The 23747-nt window shown below is 37.5% G+C and overlaps 1 protein-coding gene across 1 annotated transcript in view; it reads right to left on the reverse strand.

Moving 5' to 3' along the window:
* The window catches only part of FSHR (follicle stimulating hormone receptor), a 74654-nt gene that overhangs the window by 39309 nt on the left and 11598 nt on the right, over positions 1-23747 (reverse strand). The window contains exon 2 of the mRNA XM_065739411.1: positions 6988-7059. Within this exon, the coding sequence (XP_065595483.1) occupies positions 6988-7059 (72 nt within the window). The remainder of the gene's footprint in view (positions 1-6987; positions 7060-23747) is intronic.

The raw sequence follows: 23747 nt of genomic DNA on the forward strand, positions 1-23747 counted from the left end.
TGCTCTATCTTCATTTTACCTAGTTTACCTGATTTGCCTCTTTCCAGGAAGGCAAAAGGGTGCTGGAGTTAAATTCCCTCTTAAAGCAGACTGGGAATTTACACAAGCATTTTCCCATGTTTTGCCTTTCATGAATTCAGGTAATGTGAACATGGCAAAATGGGGAGAAGCATTACAAAATTTGGCATAAGTTCAGGAAAATTTCCCTTTTTTGCTTTTTGCTTTAACTGTCTCTTTGTCAAAGCAACCATAAAACACGAATGAGAAATGATATCCAAGATGATTCTTCCATTCAAGTTTCAGTTTCTAATGTCGGCTTTATACTAACACTGTTAACAAATAAAAATTGCTAACCATTCTCATAAATTCCATTCTTGCTCAAGCAAAGGAAGTAATGACAAAATGCATTTTCTTTTTTTCCTTTCTAAATATGTTTTATCAAAGAAAGAAAGTATCGAGATACCAAACCACACAGGAAGAGTTATGGAATACTCTGTTTTTTGCACTCTAATATGTTTCCATTAAATTATGCAAATATTAGTATTATTTTCTAGGACTTTTTAAATAGGAGAGTTAGAAAATGCTGATATGGACTTAATGAATTGATTTTAAATTCTTAGCTTCTTCTTTCAAGTGCTTTTATTTTGTCTTTTTTTTTTTCCACCAAAGTATTAGTAAAACTTTTAGATCAAGCTACACATTCACTGAAGTATTGCAAAGCTGTAATTAAAATCTTTGCTCTTTGACATCAGAAGTGACTTACTGACAGGAATATTAAACATCTACTTTATTTGTTTTGTAACTGTGCAAGGGATGACAATAATAACAGCAAATGGAAGACCTCTTCCACAGATAAGCTTTGGCAGGGAAAATTAGAATGCCAGATGAGGATGCAGCAAAACATTTATAAATTATATTAAAAACCAAAACAAAAGAAAACAACAACTAGCCTTGGTTCATTACATTGTATTTAGAATACAAAGCACAGCTACTACTTTCAGAAAATAAATTTAATTAAGAACACACCAGATCTCATATGTTTTTGTACCTAATGCTAAAATTTGCTATCCTTGGTTGATATTTGCAAAGGTTAGAAAGTGGTCATTTGTAGTAATAGCATTCATTCTAGAAGGAAACGTGCCTAAGCCACTCAGTGCCATGCTGAGAAACAGCTGCAAAACTCAGTGCTTTGCCCAGCTTCTCCACTGATGATGTTACTGGTGCCCTGGGAGAAGCTCGCATGGCTGCTCCCCATCAAATCCCATTTATGGGAACCCATTTCAAAGGGCAGAGCACAGCAATGTGCAAATGAAGACTGACACCTTGGGTGTTGATGGGTTAAAGAATGCATACAGTGCAAGATGAGCTCCTTTACACAGTTTTGCTGCTGAACCAGTGACCTGAAGTGCAAGCAACCCCTCCAGTACAGACAAGAGATGGTTCAAAATCACTGATCACCATTAAATACAGGCAGTCAACTGTGACAGGAGCATCTGAGACTTGTGAATCTCCCCTCTGGAGCCTGGAGAATTCCTGTGATTGCTCACAGCCCTCATACCTGTGTGTGGTGGCTGGGCAGATTTTAGTTGCTACTGTTTACACAGGGTTAAACCATGGAGATGAAAGGCAAAGTCCTTTATCATAAAGTGGTCCCAATGAAAGAGTTATTCTTTTGAATATCAGCCTGAACTTACAATTTCTTTGCTTCTGCCAGTTACTGATCTTAAGGTTTTTAAATGGTAGTCCTCTATTCCCTCAGAGAAAATAGATACTTAGACTCATTTAAATGCATTCAACAGCATACTTATTTTTGTGCCCTACCCTTCAGGTGCATACTGTTACACATAATTTCCTCTAATATAAATTAGAATTCAATATCCATTAAGTTACACCTCGAGAATTTACCCTGGAGTATTTGTCATCAAAGCATGATCCTTAGCTGATTTGGTACATATACTGATACACAGAAAGCACTGCATCTCCCTTTCACCTTAGGGATGTAAATAAATATTTTTGTAAACATGCACTATTTAACTTGAACATCACAGTAGCTCATTCAAATCCATATTTTACTTCCAGAAAAAAATTGGTAGAGTTTTCTGATAGGAAAACTTTCCAAAAGGAAAACTTTCCAATAGGAATGGAGCTCCTACCTACAGACAAGTTCCATGTGTCTTAGTTACACTAAATCTATTTCTCAAAGCAGCTTTCATGGTCGCATTTAATCACAGCCCCTTTGCATACTGAATGATGCAGAATACAATACATTATGCTAAAACACCTGGAGAAATTGCAATATGCCAGCCAACTTTCTTATGAACAAAAGACATAGCCTGCTTATTCTTAGGTGACTGTGCAGTCTCTGTCTTCCCCTCTCCTTCCTCTTATTGGGCTGTATGCCGAGTGTTACAGAATCGGGTTTGGGCTGATTGAAATGGATTTCAGGAAAAGAGAGAATGATGGACATCCCCCTCAGACAACTGCTAACCCTGGCAGTTTTGATGGATACTGCTGAGAAAGTCTGGACTGTAAAACCACTGATTTGCCAGCTTGTTCAAATTTGCTAAGTAAAACAGACATACAGTCAGTGACAGTTTCTACTATGCCGATCTTCTGATGAGACTTTTAAAATCAAGCCAAGAACTTTGCTCCTCCCCCCACTCATGGGAAGCAAGTTACACCTTGATTTGGTAACCTCAGCATGTTTCAAAATATCCTGAGTGGTCTTCACTGTTTTCAAATTCCTCACTTTGGTTTAGATTAAATGTTAATGTTAACTCATTTTGAATAGGAAAGCACAACTTGTCTTTGAGCATACAGGGGCAAGTGGGAAAGATTTTAGAATCGTACATCACCTTGGTTATATACAAAATATTGTGGTGCCCATGTTTTTCAGTCTCAGCTAACTAGTATAATCTGTTTGAGCACTCACAAAGTCAGCAGTGCCAACTAAAAAACATAATAGCTTGAATGACCTGAGTGATGACATAAATACGTGATCCAAAGCTCTTTTCACTGCAAAGTCACGAGGATGCTGTAAGATAGCTGGTGCTTATATCCTCATGTCTTCCATGGAAAGGAGACTTTACAGTTTACAGATATGTCAACTCCAGCAGATTCCCTCAGCCCTAAAAGTTTGACACTTTCCAGTATTTTCAGAGCTCTTAAGGGATCTGTTTCATCAAGCTCTGCTGAACACAGAATGGTTTGTACTCTTAAAATTTGCCTTTGCCACAAACTGTAGATTTTGGGAGCAAATCATGAAATAAAGCATTATTTTTTCAATCTGAATCTTTTAAAAGAAGAAATAACTGAAATCAATTTTCAAAGGAATTGTGCCTCGGGGTACAAAAGTAACGGTTATTTGGCTTACAAAGGGTGAGGAAATACTATTGCTTTCCTACAGTATCACTGTTCAGAGAAAACACATTCCACAGTGCATCTTTCCTTAATGACACAGGTCAAGAGCATGACAAAAGTCCAAAGCCAGACTTCTTTTGTCCTCCAAAAATCATTATATGGGTATTTCAAAAGCCAAGGGAGAACAGCATCCTCAGTCTCCTTCTATCATCCAGATAGTGATTTGAAGCTGAAATTAAGTTAAACTGGCCACTCATCCTGGGGTTTGAAATAAAATCTTGGAGTTGGTGCCAGGAATTTGTTTGATTTTTTCCAAGGGGGACTAAAACACTCACTTCTCCCCACAGTAGTAATATATCCTAATTCTCCCCCTCATTAGATTAGTTTAGCTACTGAGGATTAGACCAAACTTCCTATAAAAATGGTGCATTGTCAGGTCCTGGTAGACCACCACTCAAACATTTAATCTGCTACACTGTAGAATCAGAAGGAAACTTCACAAGATAAAAAAAAGAGATTTCAATATTGCTTTAGGTTTTATTTCCAAATGAAGTACTTTCAGTGCAGGTTGAAGATGACATAGGAGCTGCAGAGCACGTTGAATCGATTTTGCCAGTATGTGCCTGCATGGTGCTGCTTTTCAGTTTAGTAACTGGAGAATTAATCGTTTCTGGTAGTGTAAACAAGTTAGTTAAGCACGAGTCTAGAAGAGTTGCCATGTTCTGATTGGCTAAGACTTCTTAGGAACAAACTAAATATCAATATAACAAGAATGACTAATCTGCTTCCCTTCCTGCTAAATTAACACGAAGTCACAGCTATGCATAAGTTGCACAGCTGGTAGCAGAAAGCTGGTTATGCTGTTCCCCAGACCTGTGAGGCTCTGAAATATTTTTCAATAAGAAAATTCAGTTACATCACTACAAAGAGAAATCTCAAATGCTTACAATATTTCAATAACTTGAAACGTTTTATTTTACAAAATATATTTTCCCCACACTTGGGGGGAAACTCTTTGTCTTATAAGACATGCAGAATGGACACTTCATGGGTTTTCAGTAACTGAAGGAATCCAGATAGACAAGAAGAAAAAAACAAACTAGAAGTGTTTCAAATAGACATTCATTCTTTCAAAAATCACAAAACAGTAAGAATATCCCAGTGACCATTTTCTTTGTTTTCCAATATCTGTGTTTGGCAACAGACAAAAGCAAAGATTTTGATTTCTAACCAAAAATGGAGATCATGTGCTCAATGCTGACATTTCAAGATCACTTTAATTTTTTCCATAAGGAGTTACAATCACTAGTGTCCATACTTAAGATTTCTTGGTCAATACAAATGGAAAGAAAACAAGCTATTCCCTAGATACTGTGACAGAAGTCTGACTAGAAGTATCTGATGAGAAATACTCAACGTACTGTGGCAAAATACACTTGTTCAAAGCTCTCAGCTGTTTGAGTGCATAGGATGAAACTAAACTGTGCACAGAAAGTAGAAACACTGAAAAAATATTGAATTGTTTTTGTTTGAAAATCTAGCATTATTGATCATGGTATTCAAAGGCCTTTGTTCACTTTGGATGTAAACTCAATAGAGTTAAGATTATTATAGAGGATTAATTTCTGATTTAACTTGTGCTCAACCAGCTCATCCTCAATGAATGATTCCAAAGATGATTGCTCCTTGCAATTGGTGTGTCTTCAAATCTACCTTGGTCTCAGAAACACCGTTGGAAATCACCTAGAAATGATAACTGGTGGAAATATTACAGGTTTTTTGTTTTGTTTTGCTTTTTGAGATACTACTTTGAGTCAGTAATACGCTCAGGTGATATTGTCAATCTCTTCATTTTTAGTCTACTTAATTCTACATGAATACATACACGTACTACACTGAAGTATGTCATCTGTATACAACAGGCTATCTACATTTTATCACAGGGAGACATCACACTATTATGAGGTCTTCTGCCGGGACAAACTGGAGTTTGCTTTAATTGTCCTTTTTGAGGATGATCTTGCAAGAGAAAAGAGGCTTTCACACAAAGGCTCTCTTTTTGTATGTAAATATATCATTTGATTGCACACTTTATTTGATCTCCACGTTATCATGAATATTTCTGACCAATGTTTTATGGATTAGGTTTAGGATTTGTGAGCTTTTTCAAATTCTGTCTGTTTGCCACACCATTTGCAAATACTGCATTCTTTGTTGGTGTTGATTGGTCTCATTTACATATTTATCACACATTTACTTTCAAGGGTATTTTGCTATAGAATGTCCCCATTTCTTCTCCATGTTCTAATAGTATATAGATATACTTTCAAATTGTGCTCATTTTCATTAGTAATTATTTTGGTTAACAATAAATCGCCACTTAGAGACATCCAATTCAGTGTGATGGTTAATTTCATAGATATCTGGCATATGGTTTCTGAGTAATTAAAGACAACGGGAGCAATTTATAATGCACTTATGCAGCCCACTTTACAGCCTAGGGAGCTGAATGTGTTTCCATAAAAACTGCATTTAAAAGAATTCAGCATGAACCAAGTTCTAAAATAGCTGGTGACACAGCACTGATCTTTTTCTTAACAAGTGATTCCTGAACAAGACTTTTTTTCTCCTTTTTTCTTTTTTTTCCCATTAAAACAACAACCACCACAAAAGACTGTTTTCAGAAGTTCTATTTGCTACCAACCAAAACCTCCTGAAACTCTCTAGCACCGTCACTCCCTATGCTTTCTGGTGTGCTTACCTTCCTCTAGATCTTTAAACAGGATTATGAGGTGATAAAACGAGAATACGATGCAGAGAAACATAAGCAATTGATTCCTTTCCAGTTTTGCCCTTATAAACACAGAACGGAAAATGGCACTGACATTGAAGTGCATTTCCCCACTGCTACTCACACTCTCTGTCCAAGAAGGGTCTATTTGTGACCCTTTCCAGTGAGGGTACAAACACCGAATGTTTGTCACAAAATGAAATCTACTTATATGTGAAATAATTCAGAAAAACTATACATGCCTCACAGTAGTTCATATTTTACAGTGAATTTTATCTTTCTTGGTGCTAGCATCACTTAACCTATAGATTTATGGTAGCTAAAGAGTTCTAGTAAAGATACAATCAAGCATTTTCTTCCTGGTGGTGCAGGGCTCCCATACATTCATCACAGCAGACTAATGGGTATCTGATACCTCTGTATATTGAAAGCACTCATAACTATAACTCCAAGTTTATCAGTAAAATTTACAGAAATTAGGTGCTTGCTCTCCTTACGTTTTAAGAATTTCAGAACTAACATCTGCAAGAAACTTTTCACATCCTCCCATCCATTGACTGCAACTCTTTGCAATTGCAATGTCACTCCCTGCTGAACCAATCCGTTGATCAAGGACAGCCCACCTGCTTGATATAAGAATGTATTTGCAGCAATAATGCCTTGAAACCTGCTCTAAAAAATGGAAAAATTCTGTGATTTTTTTTCTTTTTAATAAGAAAGATGAAACTGGTGGAGCTCAGAAACAGGATTGACTCACAGGCATTAAAAGGAGTTGCAACTAAAAATTGTTTAAAGTAAAATGGTTGTTTCTGGACAAATATTGACAAAATACATACATTTTCTCTAGGTCACGAAGTCCTGTGAAGGCTCCCTTTGGAATGACTCTCATCTTGGTGAGGAAAAATCTCCTGAAAATAGAGAAAATAGGGTGACATTCATTCTTCACAACGCAGGACTGTGTGGCGGCCTTGCCAACACAGGAGATACCTTTATCCCTTGTACAAGAAGAGAATCCAGTCTGAAGGCTTCACAACCTAAATACAGCTATAAAGTTTGCAGGCTTCATGGGTCTCCAGCTGTCTGCATGGACAAAAATTATACTGCTGTGTTGGGCTGCCTCTGGTGCTGCTGGTGAAAGATTATTGATCAGTGAGTTGCAAGTTCCCTGCTGGCTTTCAGTAAGAAATGGACACCTTAACACTGCAGCTTTGCTGCACACTTGGAGTGAGCTGCACTTTTTCATCTTGTCCTTTCTTTTGAGAAATACTCAAGCACAGGACAAAGCAGCCCTGTAGAGTCTGGATTGGAATAAGTTGCTTACACAAGGCTGTAAGGTGCTACATGCATGCTCATGCAAGATAAGCCTTAAGCTTCACAGATAATTTAAGGAGTCAGCTCATATCTCCCATCAGTGCCACTTTAATACTCTTTATTGCTTCACACTGTCTCTCTTCTAATTAGCTCATAATATGCCATAAAATTGGAACTTTGGAATACACAACTCTATTACACAGGGACCAAGATAATACTTCAATAATTTTTTAAAGGTCACAGAAGATGCTTTATGAAGAATAAACGTTTGAAATATCAGATAAACCTTGTTGTTAACCTGAACTCATCTTCTTTTATCACAGTAAACAAAGAGGACTACAAAACATTAAGAAAAGCCACCACCACCACCACAACAAAAGAACAGTAGAGTATCTACTACCCCTTAGAGAAATGGGAACTCAACCTGGTACTGCCTGCTGTGTAGTCTTGCACATTTTAACATGATACATAAAACTGGAGTCATAATTCCTTATTGTTCACGTGAACTACCCATAGAATCCTTATCTATTTTTTATTTCAGCTGATACGTTTAGAATCTTCATAGGAGAGCATCATGTTTTAATCAAAACTTCGGGAAAAAAGTGCATATTATTTCTGATAGAGTACCATTGTGATAGGTTTCTATTTGATAGATTTCAAATTTCAAGTTAACATTTACTTATAAAAGACAAAGTCAGTGCACATCTCATTTAGTTCGAGAGATGTCACTAGGATTATACCAGCAGTGTTTTGCCCCATCCTATTTTAAGAATTGAAATGTGTGGCATTCTCAGTCCTGAAAGATAAAAGTTTGGTATTCCATTATTCTTGTACTATTATTAATGTAAGTTAGAAAGAGCTTCTACATACTGTCACACAAATATTACAGCACTGAGATCATTATGCAAATGTTTGAAGGATTAAAGGGCTTCCAGAAAAGGCCTAACCTGGATCAAGCAATTTGTAAAGCCCTACTAAAAGCACTCTCAGTATAATGCATGCAAAGCTATGTCTGTACTTTCAGAATTCAGATATTGGGACTGTGAAGAACACTCAGCAGGCTTAGTGCTGCAAAGCTGAACCATCAGGCAACTGTTTAACTTTGATCTACTTTGAAACCTTTCCTAACCTCTCCTTTGTAGAAGCATGCCTAATTTTGGCACCCTAGAAAGTGGTCTCAGTCTGAAAAGCCACTTACGTATTTTTATAGGAATAATCTGAAATGAATCCTCTCTCTGTAGATCATCAATAGATTGGCAGTTCTTTAACCAAACACTAGCCTATACCATTCTTTACAACACAAAGAATTTACATCCTGATCCTGAAACTAATTAAAAGAAGGGAGCTTCATTCATATATAAGGTTACTCACATAAGTAATGCTACAAGTGCATGAAAGAGTCAAACCTTGGGTTTCTTTGTTGAATAGTCTGCAATCCTGTGCTAATAAGGTGCCAGAATTCGGGATCTACATGCCTAGTGCCCTGAAGCAGTTAAGGTAGAAGTTTAATAGCTGAAGTTTTACATTCCACTTCATTAAATTAAGGTTAATTGTTTTTAAACATCCCCAAGTAGGCTAATAAAGTCAGCTTTAACGTTATAACTAATATTGAAAATTAGAATCAGTTACTTGTTGAATTATCAACTGTGCAATGAATAGGAGTCCATTACAACTACTGGAATGCTGTATTATCAATAAATCTCATCAATTAGACTCCAAGAATCAATCTACACTCTGCTTGAGATACTGGTTATTCAGTAACAATTTTTCCTGGGGCGCGTGGAGAAAATAACTGAAAAGCATTTCCTTGGTTTTGTGACTGCAATTGTTTAAGGTCAAATAAATAAATACAGCCCATCTTTGTTTAAGCATGTTTCATGCCAAACTAACAAAGCTGTCCTTTAAAAACACGTACTTAATGGAGAAACACACTGTTTGGTCCTTACAAATAACACTGTAACTTAGCTACCCACACAGAAATCACAGAAAATCATAAAAGTTCAGCATATGGTGTGGAATTAAAAACCCAGAGCCAGGTGCCTGGCACAGAGCATGAGAAAGGTTAGACTAAGGATTGCATACCCTCAACAAGTACAAAATAAATAAATAATCAACAAGAATCCAGAGAGTCCTACTTGCACCATCTTTACCGGGATGGAAGTGGGCTTCGTGCCCCCTTGATGTTACCCCAGTAGCAGGACAGGCACAGGGGATGGGAGCCACAGCATCAAGACCCTCCCTCATCCCAAATGGTGCTCAGCAGCCAGGAACCTCTCCCTGTTCCCTACTGCAGGTGAAGCATTGTGCAATTACAGGGCTGTGAAACTCATTGTGCCACCAAGCAGAACAAGAGTGAGCTCAACCCTAGCATTCCTTCAGAGTGATTACTGTTAGATTTGATTTCTCTTGAACAGGTTAAAAAAATACATAAATAGATAGGTAGATAGATATAAGTTCAAAGTTCATTGATGTTACTGTTAACATTATTTATGCTACAATTCATCCTAGAAGTCCTTGCATGGTTTCCAGAGCTGCAACCACCACAAACTTAATGCACAATGAGAAAGGCAGTAAAGGAAACGTGATTACCTTTCATCTTATCTGGCTGGAAATAGAAGAATGGTATAATAACTAGATTGTATAACAGTATAATACCACTAAAAATGGTTATTGCCTATGTTCAGAAGTATAAGCTAGGTTTTAATCTGGCCCATTTCTCCTGTGGAACCTCTGATATCCAGAGAGGATTTTAAATCTTAATTTAAATATTTTTTTGTTGAAGATCATTCTTTGGGACTTTATTGATAGAAACTGAAGTTAGTTCTACTGTCTTGCAAAGCCAGTTATGCACTACATTCACATAGAAACAAATTAGTGCACACATTGGCATTTACATATATTGTAATGCATACTGTTTAACCGATTTTTCCCACTTCAGATTTTCTGATAGAGAATAATTGTTTTCTGTAGTGTGGTAAAATATTTTTGCATCTGGAGAGGGAATTAGTCTCATATAAAGTCAGGTGACATTTCTCTGTGCTGAACATGCCCAATTCCCACAGCTTTTCCCATGTTCTACCTCTAACTTTTATGCATCTATATGCCTTTTATCACTTTTAGTTTATGTCATGAAAGACCATGAGTAAATTTTTCTATTACAAAATTACTAAAACGTTGTTAATTAAAGCTAAATCTGTCAGAACTACAGCAGAGCTATCAAATCCTGTTTTATTTACTTATAGAGAGACATCTATGCCTGGCTACTTAAGAGGGCAAGGTCTCCACTGATATGAAGCTGCTGTCACAGACGACTTGCACATTATATCAGAGTGAAGGGCATACAACCCAAATGTATCTCATTCCTATATGGTTGTGTCTAGTATAAAAGAAATAACGTAGTGCCAAGTTTATCTCTAATGGTGTAGAAGATGACGCAAGGAACAGAAATTAGCAGGTAATAGTGAAATGGTCCTGAATAACTAACTTTCAGCTAGAAAGAGAAGTATGGAACTTTTCCCTAAAATACAAGTCTAAAGCAGCTGAAGTAGTTCAGACAGACAGGATAAAAGACACGAAATGGAGAAGAATTTTCCAGAAAAAAACTAACATTCTTCCATCTCGGCCTCTATGAAGAGGGTGAAAAAAAGTAGGTTAACCTCAACACAAAGAGATAGAGGACTGGATATAATTATTCAATATCTGGTGCCTAAGGTATGGGTGACTAAAAAGACTTAGTAAATAAGATTAAAAAACTGGATAAATATGGGTCATTTCTGCAAATTGTCTCTAAAAACAGAGGTGCACAGAAAATGTGTAAAGTGGATGCAGTGAGAAAATCAACATAAATATGCTGTGCTTGTGAGGTTAGTCACTTAGGTGTGAAACACTGTATTTTCCATATTCATTAGTTTTTTCACAATTATGAAAGAGACCCCTTGGCAAAATGCTCCACCAGAATTCGCTCCCATTGTGCTAGTACCCCCTCTTCCCAGCTCCCTTCCCTGGCAAATGCCCCTCATCACCAGCTGTAACCTTGCACAACAAACAACTGCAACAATTATCAGAAATTAGACTTGCAAAAAAAAATCCATTAATTTCTACTTCATTAAACATGTCTGAATTCAGTTCTTACAAAACATTCTAAAACTCTTTTCTCTGATCTACACAGTTCATCAGAAAGTGCGTGTCTTGTAGAATTACCTTCCCTGTAAACTGCAAATTCATGATGTTAAAATGAACTATGTCAAGAAGACAGTATAAGCTTTAGGTCATAGGAACCAAAGGAAAACGAAACAAAAAACGCAAAAATATTCCATGACCATAATGCTAAACCACTAAATTCTGTTCCAAGTAAATAAATACAAAAGGATGTTGAAAACCATTTGATTTCAGTCATCAAACCAACAGACTGACATTATCACCATTTAATTTTCTGCAGTACCATGAGTTTTGTCAGACCAAAAGATTCACAATGATATTTTAATTTGATCTTTTGTAAGCTATTGGTTGTTTCAATTTTTATTATTGGTTTGTCTTTTTTTTTTGCATCTTGCTTTGGATTTTTGCTGGAGATCCCAGCAGATGAGTCCGCTTTATATTAGAAGACAAAATGAAATGATGCTGTGACCTATTTAGCATGCTCTTGACACAACACAAGAATCAACAAAATCCTGCCCTGTGTTTATTCGTGGTTTTGCTTGATGAGTCAGTGCAACACTGAAGGATTATTTTTCTTTTCATACTGTAATTGAGAAAAAAATAGATATGGCATACTGTGTCTTAGATAATGTTAAACAACCTGGCTGCGTCAGCTTGGCCCTGATTTTTTGTCCTATTTCTCACTGGAATGAATCACGAAATTCCTTTGAGCTCAAACGTGGTTTGATTTGAAGTTGTAAAGAACATCTCAGAACATCTCAGTTCCCAGCGAACTGAAATGACTTCTTTGTGACCAGGGTTTGGGTCTAATAAACATCTCCACAGAAGGAGAATGTGCAGACATATGGGAACAACAGCATTTTTCCTAAAACTAGTCATAAAATAAATACGTAGTTTAATATTCTGAAATATACAAATGGATCATTTGGAGAAAAAATAATTGCTAACATAAAAGTTCAAACCCTTATTTGCTTATGGCAAAAAAATATGATTTTTGATTTTGGACTAGAAATTCACACAATAAGCCAAATAATCCTAGCAGAAGTCAGTGAGTATTTAACTGCTTCCCATCAGTTCTTAAGCAGAGCTCAAATGCAACCTCTAAGCCTCATGTTCAGCTTTTTGTTTTTCTTAAAAAATTTATTTTATGGCAGCTGCTTCATGCTTTGTGACACAGTGGCTAGATGATCCAACTCAAGGCAGGCAGAAACCTCTGACTGTGCAGAAATGCTATTCTCAGCATGCACAAAGAGTGTAGACTGGCTTCAGACTCTGTGGATCTTGAAGCATGAGTTACATCACAGTCTGTTCATCTACAGGCGAGTGCACAGTGGGCTAAAATCCTGAATTCCTTTCTTGAAGTGTAATCAAACCTAAACATTTCATATTTTAACCTTTTAAAGCTGTCTTAAGTAGAAGATCTCTGAAATAAAAAAAACAGTTTGCAGCTGCTTTTGAACATAGCTATCATCCTCCCTTCCTATCAACAGACAGACAAGAGTCCAAAATGCATAAATCAGATCCAAAACTATCATGAAACAGACTTCAAAAATCATCAACCCAAACATGCAAAGACTGTTTTTATTTTCTTTCTGGTTTTATAGCCCTTAGAATGCATTCATAACATGCTTTAAAGCTATTTTCAACTGCCAACAGGTGTACATCCAAAGGAATGAACAGCTAGCAGAATATTTTTCAATAATTGCTATTCATATAATTAATTTACAGACTTGTTTCAAAAGAGGGTCCTGGATGGCACAGACAGATATGCTTGAATGAGGAAAAGCTTTACAATTTGCAATTAATTTTTCAATTTACAATTCACTCATTTTACAATTTTTACAATTTAAAGATCATTTTTCCATCTGAGACCCAATCCATGCATTTCAGAGTCTAAGAAGCCCTACTTTACACACAGTTAAACTGATTTATGAGAGAGAGACCTTAATCCCTTGCTTATGTGCACAATCCATCTGGAGGCATCTAATCACAGCACACCCCTACTGTGATCTGCCCATAGCTACTCAACCAATTCAAATGCTTGTGAAAAGAGAAATTATCTAGGCTGTGCAGCTAGTTAACAGACATGGAATAAGAAGAGCAGGTAAAGGAGAGTATTCCAAATTAAAATCAGGCGTTACGCACTTTGTAGAAAAGACAGAAAAAAACACTGCCTCGATGAGACCTCCTAACGGAAACAATGGACAAGAGAATAGTCTAGTGAATATTATCTTCACAGGAGATACCAGGCCTGATAAAAATTTAAGTCAGTTTAAAACTTGAAGTAAATTGGGTACAAGAAGTTCTTACAAGTATCTTGGCACATTTCCCACTTAATTCCCAAGAAAACTGATTACATCTGCCTTTGCTATTCAAATGAAACAAAGATATTTCCTTAGACCACAAAGAAAATTTTTCAGAGGGTCGGGGCTTGTGGCCAGAGCTCCTGAGTTTCAGCATTGTAAACAAAATGTCATTCTTTCTTTTTTCTTTGTCTTTCTAACTCCACCAAAACGGAAGAAATTGAAGCAATCTTTTTCCAGCCAGTAACCACAAACAGCATTAAGCAAATTGATGAAATATTAACATTTTACAGGAAGATATTAGGGTGAAACTTAGAAAGCGTAAGGCATTATTGCTGCATGCAAACCTGTGTACTTTCTGAAGACAGCAGAGTCATTCTTACATTTCAATGAAAAATACACAATGAATCTGGGGGAGATCATGTTGGCCTTCCAGGTATGTAACAGGGAATCTCTCCAGGCCTGACAGCAATGTGAGGGGCCACCTCTGAGAAAAAGGATATTTTCATTTATGCACTATTAAACAATGAAATATACAGACAAAGTAAATACAATTAGAGCTGCAATGATACGGTTATTAGTAATGCCTTTCTGCTTTGAAGGTCTGAATTTAAAAGGAGTCGCTCGTGAAAAATCACTCCTTAATCTTTACTAATGGTGTCCCTTAAAATCAATTTCCTTCTCTATTTTGAATCAGAAGTACAGTGAATGGTAGTTACGGCATTTCTATTCAAAATGGTGATCGTGGTGAATATTTGCTAGGCAAAATAATTCCATCCACCTACAAAAAGCTGAAGGAACGCATTTTAAGATCCCACAGCTGATGTCCCACTGGCATTTCACTTGTGAGGCACCCACCATGTCATAAGAGAAATAACAAGGCACATCTCTGCCTGCTTGCTGGTGTCCTGTTTCCCAGACAGAATTGTATGTGCTGTTCACAGGGTTCACTTTTCTCCCATACTAACACTTAGGTCAGGTAATAAGTTGCATGCTGTGCTCCTCAGCAGTAAGTAGGGAATAACGAGAGATCAGGAAGGGCACAGAATTATAGTGGGAATAAAAAAAAGCATCAGTTAATCTACATGACTGCAAAAATGATCAAGAAACACACTTGTAAGTTTGCTCTTCTCCTCTACTTCTTAGTTTTCCAAAAAAACATGATATGTTTAGTCTCAGCACTGATACACTTTTCATTTCTGGACAAAGCATCCACTGTCCTCAGTAACATACCCCTACTGTGCTGCAGATAACTTCTTTCTGAGGTCACACATTCAGGCAGTTAAAAGTAAACCTCCAAAATGACTTTAAATACCTCTGCTTGAATGGAGCTGTACGAATGCGGACTCCGGGAACGTAAAAAACCAAAAACAAAATGAAGATGGAGAAAAAAGTAAATCACAAGAATCACAGTCAGGAAAAGAGATAAAACATCATATTGTTGCTCAGCCTGAGATGTTCCATGCCATCCTCACTTGGTGCAAATTCTTCATCTCATTAGGTTGAGATGCTTTACACTGAGATAAAACTGGAGAGGAACTGAGTTCAAAAGAGTTGTGAGTATCCAGGCTAGTTGCCTGGATACATCAATTCTCTTTGCAAAGCGTCTGACAAATGCTATTGTGAAGATTCAGATGCAAAGCAGAAACGTGCAGCAGATGCAACAAACACAAATGACATACTCTGAGTAAAATGACTGCAGAACACCCTCTGACACAGGGACATTGTTTCCCACAGTGCATACACAGAGAGAAAAAAGATGTGTCACCAAGTACGAATTGCAAAAACAAACTCTTCACATTCAAAGAACAGAATCACAGCTAGCATACTCACATCCAAAAAGAGCTGAACTGCTAAGAATGAGCTGCCCACAAAGAATGCCAACAGTATGCTTGAGAACTCAGTCAAAATTGCTTCTATTAATTCCAATGGCATGCAGTGAAAACAGTTTTGTGTAAGATAAACAACATAATTGAATGAAGTTAGCCTATCTCTGTTATAGAAAACCAGAAAACAGTGTTTGCTTTATATTTACAAATAGCTGTACTTTATTAGTATTGATTATCCTGAGAGATGCTACACTACATTTGGAAGAGCACACACTTGTTTCCCTCTGCTTACTCACACTGAGAAACGCATAGCATGTGATATAAATGCTACTTCCTTGAAAAGTGACCTTAATATCTACAACCATCTTTATGGTGAGGAGCCATTAAAAATTCATTCACTCTGAGCAAACTCTCTCCGTTGTGTCTGTTCATATTAAAATCTCCACATACGTTCACCCAGCATAAAAACAAGACCTGGGTATTTTGTTCTTCCACAGAGTGTTCTACTTGGTGTTCTTTTCTGAAGGCAACTTGTCAAAGCAAACAGGGTTATGAAAAATGTCTACAGTCCAAGCTGATGGGGGGTGGGGAGCTCTGTAGGTATTCTTCAAAACTTCCTTCCCATTTTTTATTTGGAACAAGAATAGACATCTTGCTCACACAGCCCTATTCCTGTCCCAGCAAGGAGTTAAAACAGATCATACTCCTCAGCAGGGAGAGGAACAACAGTTTGTTCATCAGTACAGGTGATACCAGGAAGGTGATAGGTATCCTTTGTGTGCAGTGTTTCCACCTTGAAGACCTCAGGACTGGCAATGTCTGCATGCTTTTCATACATGATGCTATTTTTATTGACTGAAATAAATTGTCCAAGGACAAAATTCTCTAAGTTCTGGGTCAAATGACTTAATACAGGTAAAACCCTCTCCAAACTGAAAGTTTTTCTGCAAAAAGTATTGCTAATTCCTCACTGGTCAGCAAAAAATAAACTTGCCACCGTCTCTTTATCTTGTTTGATTAATTCATTAGAAAGATCATGAAATCATAGGATATGATTCACATCTCTTCCAAAAACCCAAACTGTATGTCTGAGAGCACTGTCCAAACACTCTGACAGAGACTTTCTTTGTTTAGTAGGACACAGCTGAAATCTCATAAAATAATAAAATACAGAGAAAAGATACTCACTGTTACTTCACTCAACTAGCACACATAGCCTAATAAGAAACAGAATATCCACCAAATATTTACATTCATTTGGATCACGAAGGCTTATCTGAAGATGCAATGAAATACTTGATTCTCCCAAGTACCTGAGCAGATAGAAAACATATAAGAAATAGCACCTGAAAAATTGATCCTAGTTTTATCTTTTTCTTCTGAATCTGAGTGCGAGCTTTGTAAAGGCAAATATTATTTCTGCCATCCAATATATGCTAATATTTTCTGAAGAGCAGTTTTGAGGAAACAGCAACTCCCATAGGAGGGGTCCAGCATATGAACAGTCTGTCATCAACCATTCTTAGAGCACCAACTAGACTTGTCTTGCACAGTCCATACAGAAATATGCCGGTCTAATGCCATACAATCCCACATCTCTCTCTGGTGAGTGGGGCATTTCCATCCTTTCACATAACAAAATGTACATCTGCATTTTAGGCATGTTTTGAAATACTCAACACCAAAAGTAAAAAAGTTGAAAAATCCCATCTTTCATTTGCTCTGGCACCATACAAAGAATCAAAACCTACTGTTCATGCCCTCTGGTCGGGCCTTCCTCTGATCTGAATGTCCCAGTTGACTATTGCCAGGAGGCAGCAGCTGGCTCCTGATTTTGCTGCTGCCTGTGCAAGAAAATTAAGGACACAGCACATCAAACATGGGAGTACCAGCAAGATTAGTATGAGCAGTGTGTTCCTGTGTGCATAAGAGAGCTTGTATAGTCCTTGCACTGGAAAAACAACTGCCAAGATGAGGCTTTCTACTAGACTGACATACTTTGCACAATTTATTTATGTCCAGTAAACATTTCTGCTTACTTTCATTGCTCACACCATATTTTCAGGACACTGGTACTCTTTCTGGCTGCCCAGTTTCCATGACAAGAACTTTTCTCAGCTCATCTATTAGCTATTGCTGAGGGAAACATTCACAGGGATATGAATTGCAGGTGGATGGGCTCTTTCCAATTTAATTCTCCACTCCCCTGACAGTTTCTTTTCCCACACACAGTCTCAGTTATTGAGATGTCTTCTCCATAGATATCACCAATTTTATATACAGAAACAAACGATGAAGCCAGGAATCTTATTACTTCTTGTAATCAAATAATATAAAATATATTTTTCATTATTATAGCAGAGAGTAGCTCACCACTGCAAATGCTGAGTTTATCTATCAAATTTCTAGTAGATATGGATTTGCCTTTAGATGTTATAATGGCGATCCTGAACAGATACAACCACCAGCCTTGTAAATACTGACTATATTATCTCATTTAAGATTGTCAGGACTCTTCCCAGTAACACACAGTGAAAAATTGTGCTCTAGGGTCAAGACGAGATCTTTAATAAGTTTGAAAGTATTTATTACTGTTTCAGAAAGATGTCAGCGTGACCACAAATTATATATTCAGGATAAAGACATATTCTCCTTTTTGCCTTCAGCGTGCTGCTCAAACATGAGATCCCATAACTGTAGAGCACTTTAAACACATGCGGTCCTATTAAAGATGGTGACAGAGATGGGAGAAACTTGACCTCCTCATGTCACAGCTGCAGGTTATGAAAGATTCCCTTAGAAAGACATTAGCAGTCACGCCAACATGTAACCTTAGTGGATGAAACCTATACTTTTGTTCTCTTCCTACACACCATCAGAATGATTGATAACTTATGTAAAATTGGATAAAACCTAACTGGACAAAATGATTACAGATGCAACAGTCATTCAAGTGAAGGAAGATAATGAATGGTGTCCTGCAGAGGTCTTCAGAGGCCTGAAAACCATAAACAAAAATTAGTCTGGGAATGGAGTGAGGAGCAAGGTGACAATTGTCTGTGATTATCAGAACAGTAAGACAAAAGAGTTGGACAAGAAGAGCCATGAGACCACATAATCTGTGCCTGAGCCAGACAGAGTTGGAGAAACACATCTCTCCACTGAGATGCACATCAGAAAAGCAAAGAAAACCACACCACAATCAACCTGGGACAGATCTGCTAAAATGGGACTCACCATCTGACATGCCTATACAAGCACAAGCAAACACCACTTGTTGTAGCACTACTGGGAGAAGGTGATCTCTGTCTAGATTGAAGTGTTGATATTTGCAGCTAGAGGAAGTGTTTGTACCTCACAGAAGTTACTTCTTAGGTTAAAAAAATTAAAAGATTAGTGCCCTCCCTCTGCCAGCAGATCAAAAGGTAAAACCGAACCAGGGTTAATGCTTTCAGCATCTCATTCGGACTCTTATTTCAATCCAAAGAACCGGCTTTACAACACATTTCTAAAAATAAATTCCATCAGAATACTTCAGCATTCTTAAATAATGAAAATATTAAAAGAACACTTCAGATCTCCACAAAGTCTTCTCAGGTCATTTTGCTAATCCTTTTAAAACCAGGGGAAATATACTGCCAATGTGAAATTGCAAGTTCTTACAGTCCCTTCAATCTCTAGTTTTTTTTCTCCTCACCAAAAGTTTCCACAAAACCATTTCTCTTTGAAGTGTTCTGCTTCCCATTCATTATATTAGACTGCAGTACATGATCTGCTGCAAAATAGAGTTTTTTTCTCATACATCAGATGCTTTAAGAAGCAAGCTACTGACCAATGGGCAATATCTATGCCTCAGCTCACCAGTCGTGGACACTGTGCATTGTCCTGTCCCAAAACACATACAAAGCCCTGAATTTTGTAGCAGGGAGAAGAGACAGCAACATCTAGAATAGACTTGGCCTCATAATACTCCCTATGCTTAAAGGCTTTGTGTGACCCATTTGCTCTAATTTTTCCTCACCTTTTTCCATGTAAAAACCTACACAGGTATGAGTCAGGAAAAACTCCCTGAGCTCACTTTGCATATCAGCAAAAGGAATCCAGACCACAGTGCTCCCATTGGAGGCGTGAAATTAAATGCTTTTATTATTATTATTGCTAAGAGAGAAGGGGGAAAAAATAAAGAAATGCAGAACAGACCTCAGCTTGAAAATAGAGTGAAAATAGATCAGCAGTGAATGGATTAGCTTCAGATCAGACTGCCCAGAGCAGTCTGATCAGGAACTGCGTAGCACTCAGGATTTATGTTTGTTGAATTAGTTTTAATAAATAGAATCAATAGCTCAAATTATGATGAAGGACAAAAGCACAGATCAAACTGATCAAGGCTGTAGCTTATCATTATAAGCCAGGGGGTATTATCTCTTGTCTGAAGAAGATAAGGTGGTGCAAGAATCCTCTTGCATCTTTTTAGTATCTCTCTCGGAACAGCTGTATGCTGAGTTGGGTGCAGAGCTATAAATGTTTCTAGGTATCCAAACACAAAGATAATCTCCCTTTCTTTTTCCTTTCTTCTGCAGTGAAAATAAATAAGTATAACATGAATTCTTTGCCCTGGAAGTAAATGCAGAAATCTATGGGGGAACTAAATGGACAAAGGGGCACATTACATATGGAATTAAATGCTCAAGTGAAGAGATTTTTGTTCAACTCTCTAGTAAAGTGGCCTTTTGTATGTTAGGTTGGGAAAGGTTGTTGGGGTGAGTCTCCTCTTACCCAAAGAGCTGACCAAGGTTTATCCACTGGAAGGGAGTAAGGAGAAATTAAATTTGATAAACAGGAGGCATTTGCACCTGAATAGTTTGCTTTCTTCTTTCCTGTGTTTTCTTGCATAGGAGTTTTGCTTTACACAGGGAATGTTTAGATCAATCTGAGCATACAAGCTCCAAGGCCAGGCAACCAAGGAGCACATCAGCAAACGGTTCCTACTCTATGCTGAACATATTCACCTGGACACACTGCTGCTCACAAGGGCTGGTCTCCAGTTCCATCAAAGCAAGGCAGGGGCACAGCCCAGATATCCTGCTGCTACACAGCATGCTCTGACCTCCCCTAGAAGGATAGAAAAAATGAAGAATCCCAGCTGCCTTCTTTCTCTGGGTAACAGGGCGATGACCCTATCTCACATAAGCTTATTTTGATTAATAGTGCCCTCTTCTTCCATACTGAAGCTGAGGAAAAGCACATTGCAGCTCCGAACAGCTTATCAAGTCTCAGTTGGACTCCAGGTCACCAACCCTGGGTCTGGATGTGAGTGCTGACACTGTTCAGCACAAGGACATCACAATGAGCTACTCATTCATTATAAGGCTTTTAACTCAAACTCCCAACCCTTATCAAGAGAGTGGCACAGGAAACTAAAACACTTAACAACAACAACCAAACAAATAAAAACCAACCCAATATAGCCTTCTTAATAAAAGTAAGCCAAGTCCATACTACGAGCCCTGAATTTATTTAATCAACAACTGCGGAACTGATGAGGTTTTTGGCACATCGCATGACACCCTAGAGGTGTGATAACAATGCCTGGCACTGATAACCTTCACTAACTCCCTTTCATCCCCTGGCTGAAAAGCTTGCATTGATTACACGGGCTTTGTGCCCACATATAGCACATAAGAGTCTTTTTCATTGCTGTAGCTGAACTATAGATAAACAGCAAAAGGGGAATAATAACCTTATTATAAGAGAATCTGTGACAAATGTACTACTGAGCATCATTCACGCACTCTAGTGATAGTTCAAAGCTGAACTAGAATAGCCGTACACTTTGCAAATAAATATTCAAAGAGGTTTTAATCTTCAAGGATATAATATTGAATACCTGACAGAAAATTCAGTATAAGTAGTTTTTATTACATTTCCATCAGAAGTGGGTTTCATAATGTTTTATAGCAAGCATTACTACCATTGCAGAAGACAGGGAACTTCCTTGGCAAAAGAAGACAGTGGTTAACAGCAAGCCTGACAAATATTTTTGCATATATTTGTTATTTGAAACCTCTGCTCTCTATCTCCCCAACACTTCACATTAAAGTTTCAGAACAGAAATAAACATTTCCTGCAGGCAGCAGGATCTGAGGCAGCAGATCTCACCACTCCAAAGACATTTGCTTAATTAAAAGTAATGATAACTTGCTGTGACAGAAGACAATTAAAGGTGTATAAATTGTATAGTAACTTCATTTTGTCTAATACTCTCTTTTTAAATACACATTTATTCATAAGTAGTATGTCACTAAGGCTCCTTGGCTTTCATTAGTTGACACTTCAGTACTGATGACCAAGCATTAAAGCAACGCAGTAAAAGACAGGCCCAATAACACTGCACAATCCAATAGAAATCAATAGGAGTTCTTTCACTGATTTTTCATTGTGTATTGGAGAGACTTTTTACTGAATGCATTAGCTTGAATAATTGGAACAGAGGCTAACTAATCAGCAACATAATGATAATCTTTCTGTGCAAAGATGGAATCATTCTGATCAGAGTTCATAATGAAAGAATGAGTTGGCCTCACATTCTTCTCCAGTGACATCCACAATCAGCAAATGTACTGTACATTAAGTGCTGCACACCTTATCAAGCTGATGGAATCCACTGCAAGAGACTTGGTTAACTATGTTTGGTTTTGCCTTTGGGCTAGTAGAAATGACTGTCAGTGTCACCACCAAACCTGAAACGTCATTACTAAGTCTCACACTCACCCTTCCAGAATCATTATGTATATTCAGAACCATTTCAAAGGTCTGTATCATCATTTTAAGATCTCTAATTATGGCTTCTTTGCACATTTTTCTTTTTATTTTTTTTAATCCATCTTACATAGTGAAAGGTCTCTTAATTTTAAAGATGATCTGGTCTTACAAAAAGTGAAAGAACAAATGAATTTTGTCATCGATGACTTTGTTGATAAAACATGCCTCTGATTTCTCTCTCTTAAGCTGCTGGGTTGCACATAATGCTCAGTATTTCAGCATTTCTGAATATTTCATCCTGCTACCCAATCACTTTTTTTCCCCCTTCTCTTCCCCTTTTTTCTAATATTTATATCCACAGATAACTTGTGAAAATAGTAGGTGTGATCCTGCCCATTCTCTCCTACTTTCTCAGATTAAGGCACTCTATGTGGTGATGAGAAAATGGACATTCGCTCCTGGGCTTCACAGTTGTAAAGGATGTTTATTTCCTAGGGCTTTGCTTATTAGACTGCAGAGTCTAAAAATTACTATATGCTGCTTTTGGAAAAAGTGCTGCTGCTATTATCATTCATCAAACAAATATTTAGGGTCCCTAAATTACAAAACAAAGTAAATATGCAATGAAAATGCAGAAGGAAACAATTGATATATTGTCTGTGATGATATATAAAAAAACTGATATATTGCTTCTTGATTTTCATGCCTTCTTCATTCAAGGATACTCCCCTGAAATTCAGAGATGTATCATCTGCCACAAGTAGCCTCTAACATAAAGAATATGGCTATTTCAGCATTAGGATGATAGGGAATGGTTAGTCATTGATTTGATACCTTACCTCCCTCCCGCCAAAAAAAAGTATTTTCAGCCAGCACCTCCTCAATAAGATTCATGGAGTTTTCTTTTTAAATAGTCAAGTGGGATAAACATCGTGTGAACGTGCAAGCCAAGAATCATTTGGAAGCACGTTGTTAGGCATGCTAACACAGAAGCACAGCCACTGGGTTCTGTGACAGCAGCTACTGAAACACAGATACCCCCCTGAAAGGGCTCAATACCATAGAAACTCCCACAGTGATGTTAGTCTTAATATCAAAGGTGAACTTTAGGCCTCTATATAGTCTAGGTGCACTGTTTTCAACCTTTGGAGTGTTTTTGGGAAAGTAGTTTACGACATAATGGTGATTAGGGCTTCTGGATCTTGTGGGCTTTTAGGACCAAAAGCCCACATG

This window comes from Cyrtonyx montezumae, unplaced genomic scaffold, assembly GCF_038088225.1.
Source record: "Cyrtonyx montezumae isolate F1298 unplaced genomic scaffold, pur_monq_1.0 scaffold_24, whole genome shotgun sequence".
Taxonomy (NCBI): domain Eukaryota; kingdom Metazoa; phylum Chordata; class Aves; order Galliformes; family Odontophoridae; genus Cyrtonyx; species Cyrtonyx montezumae.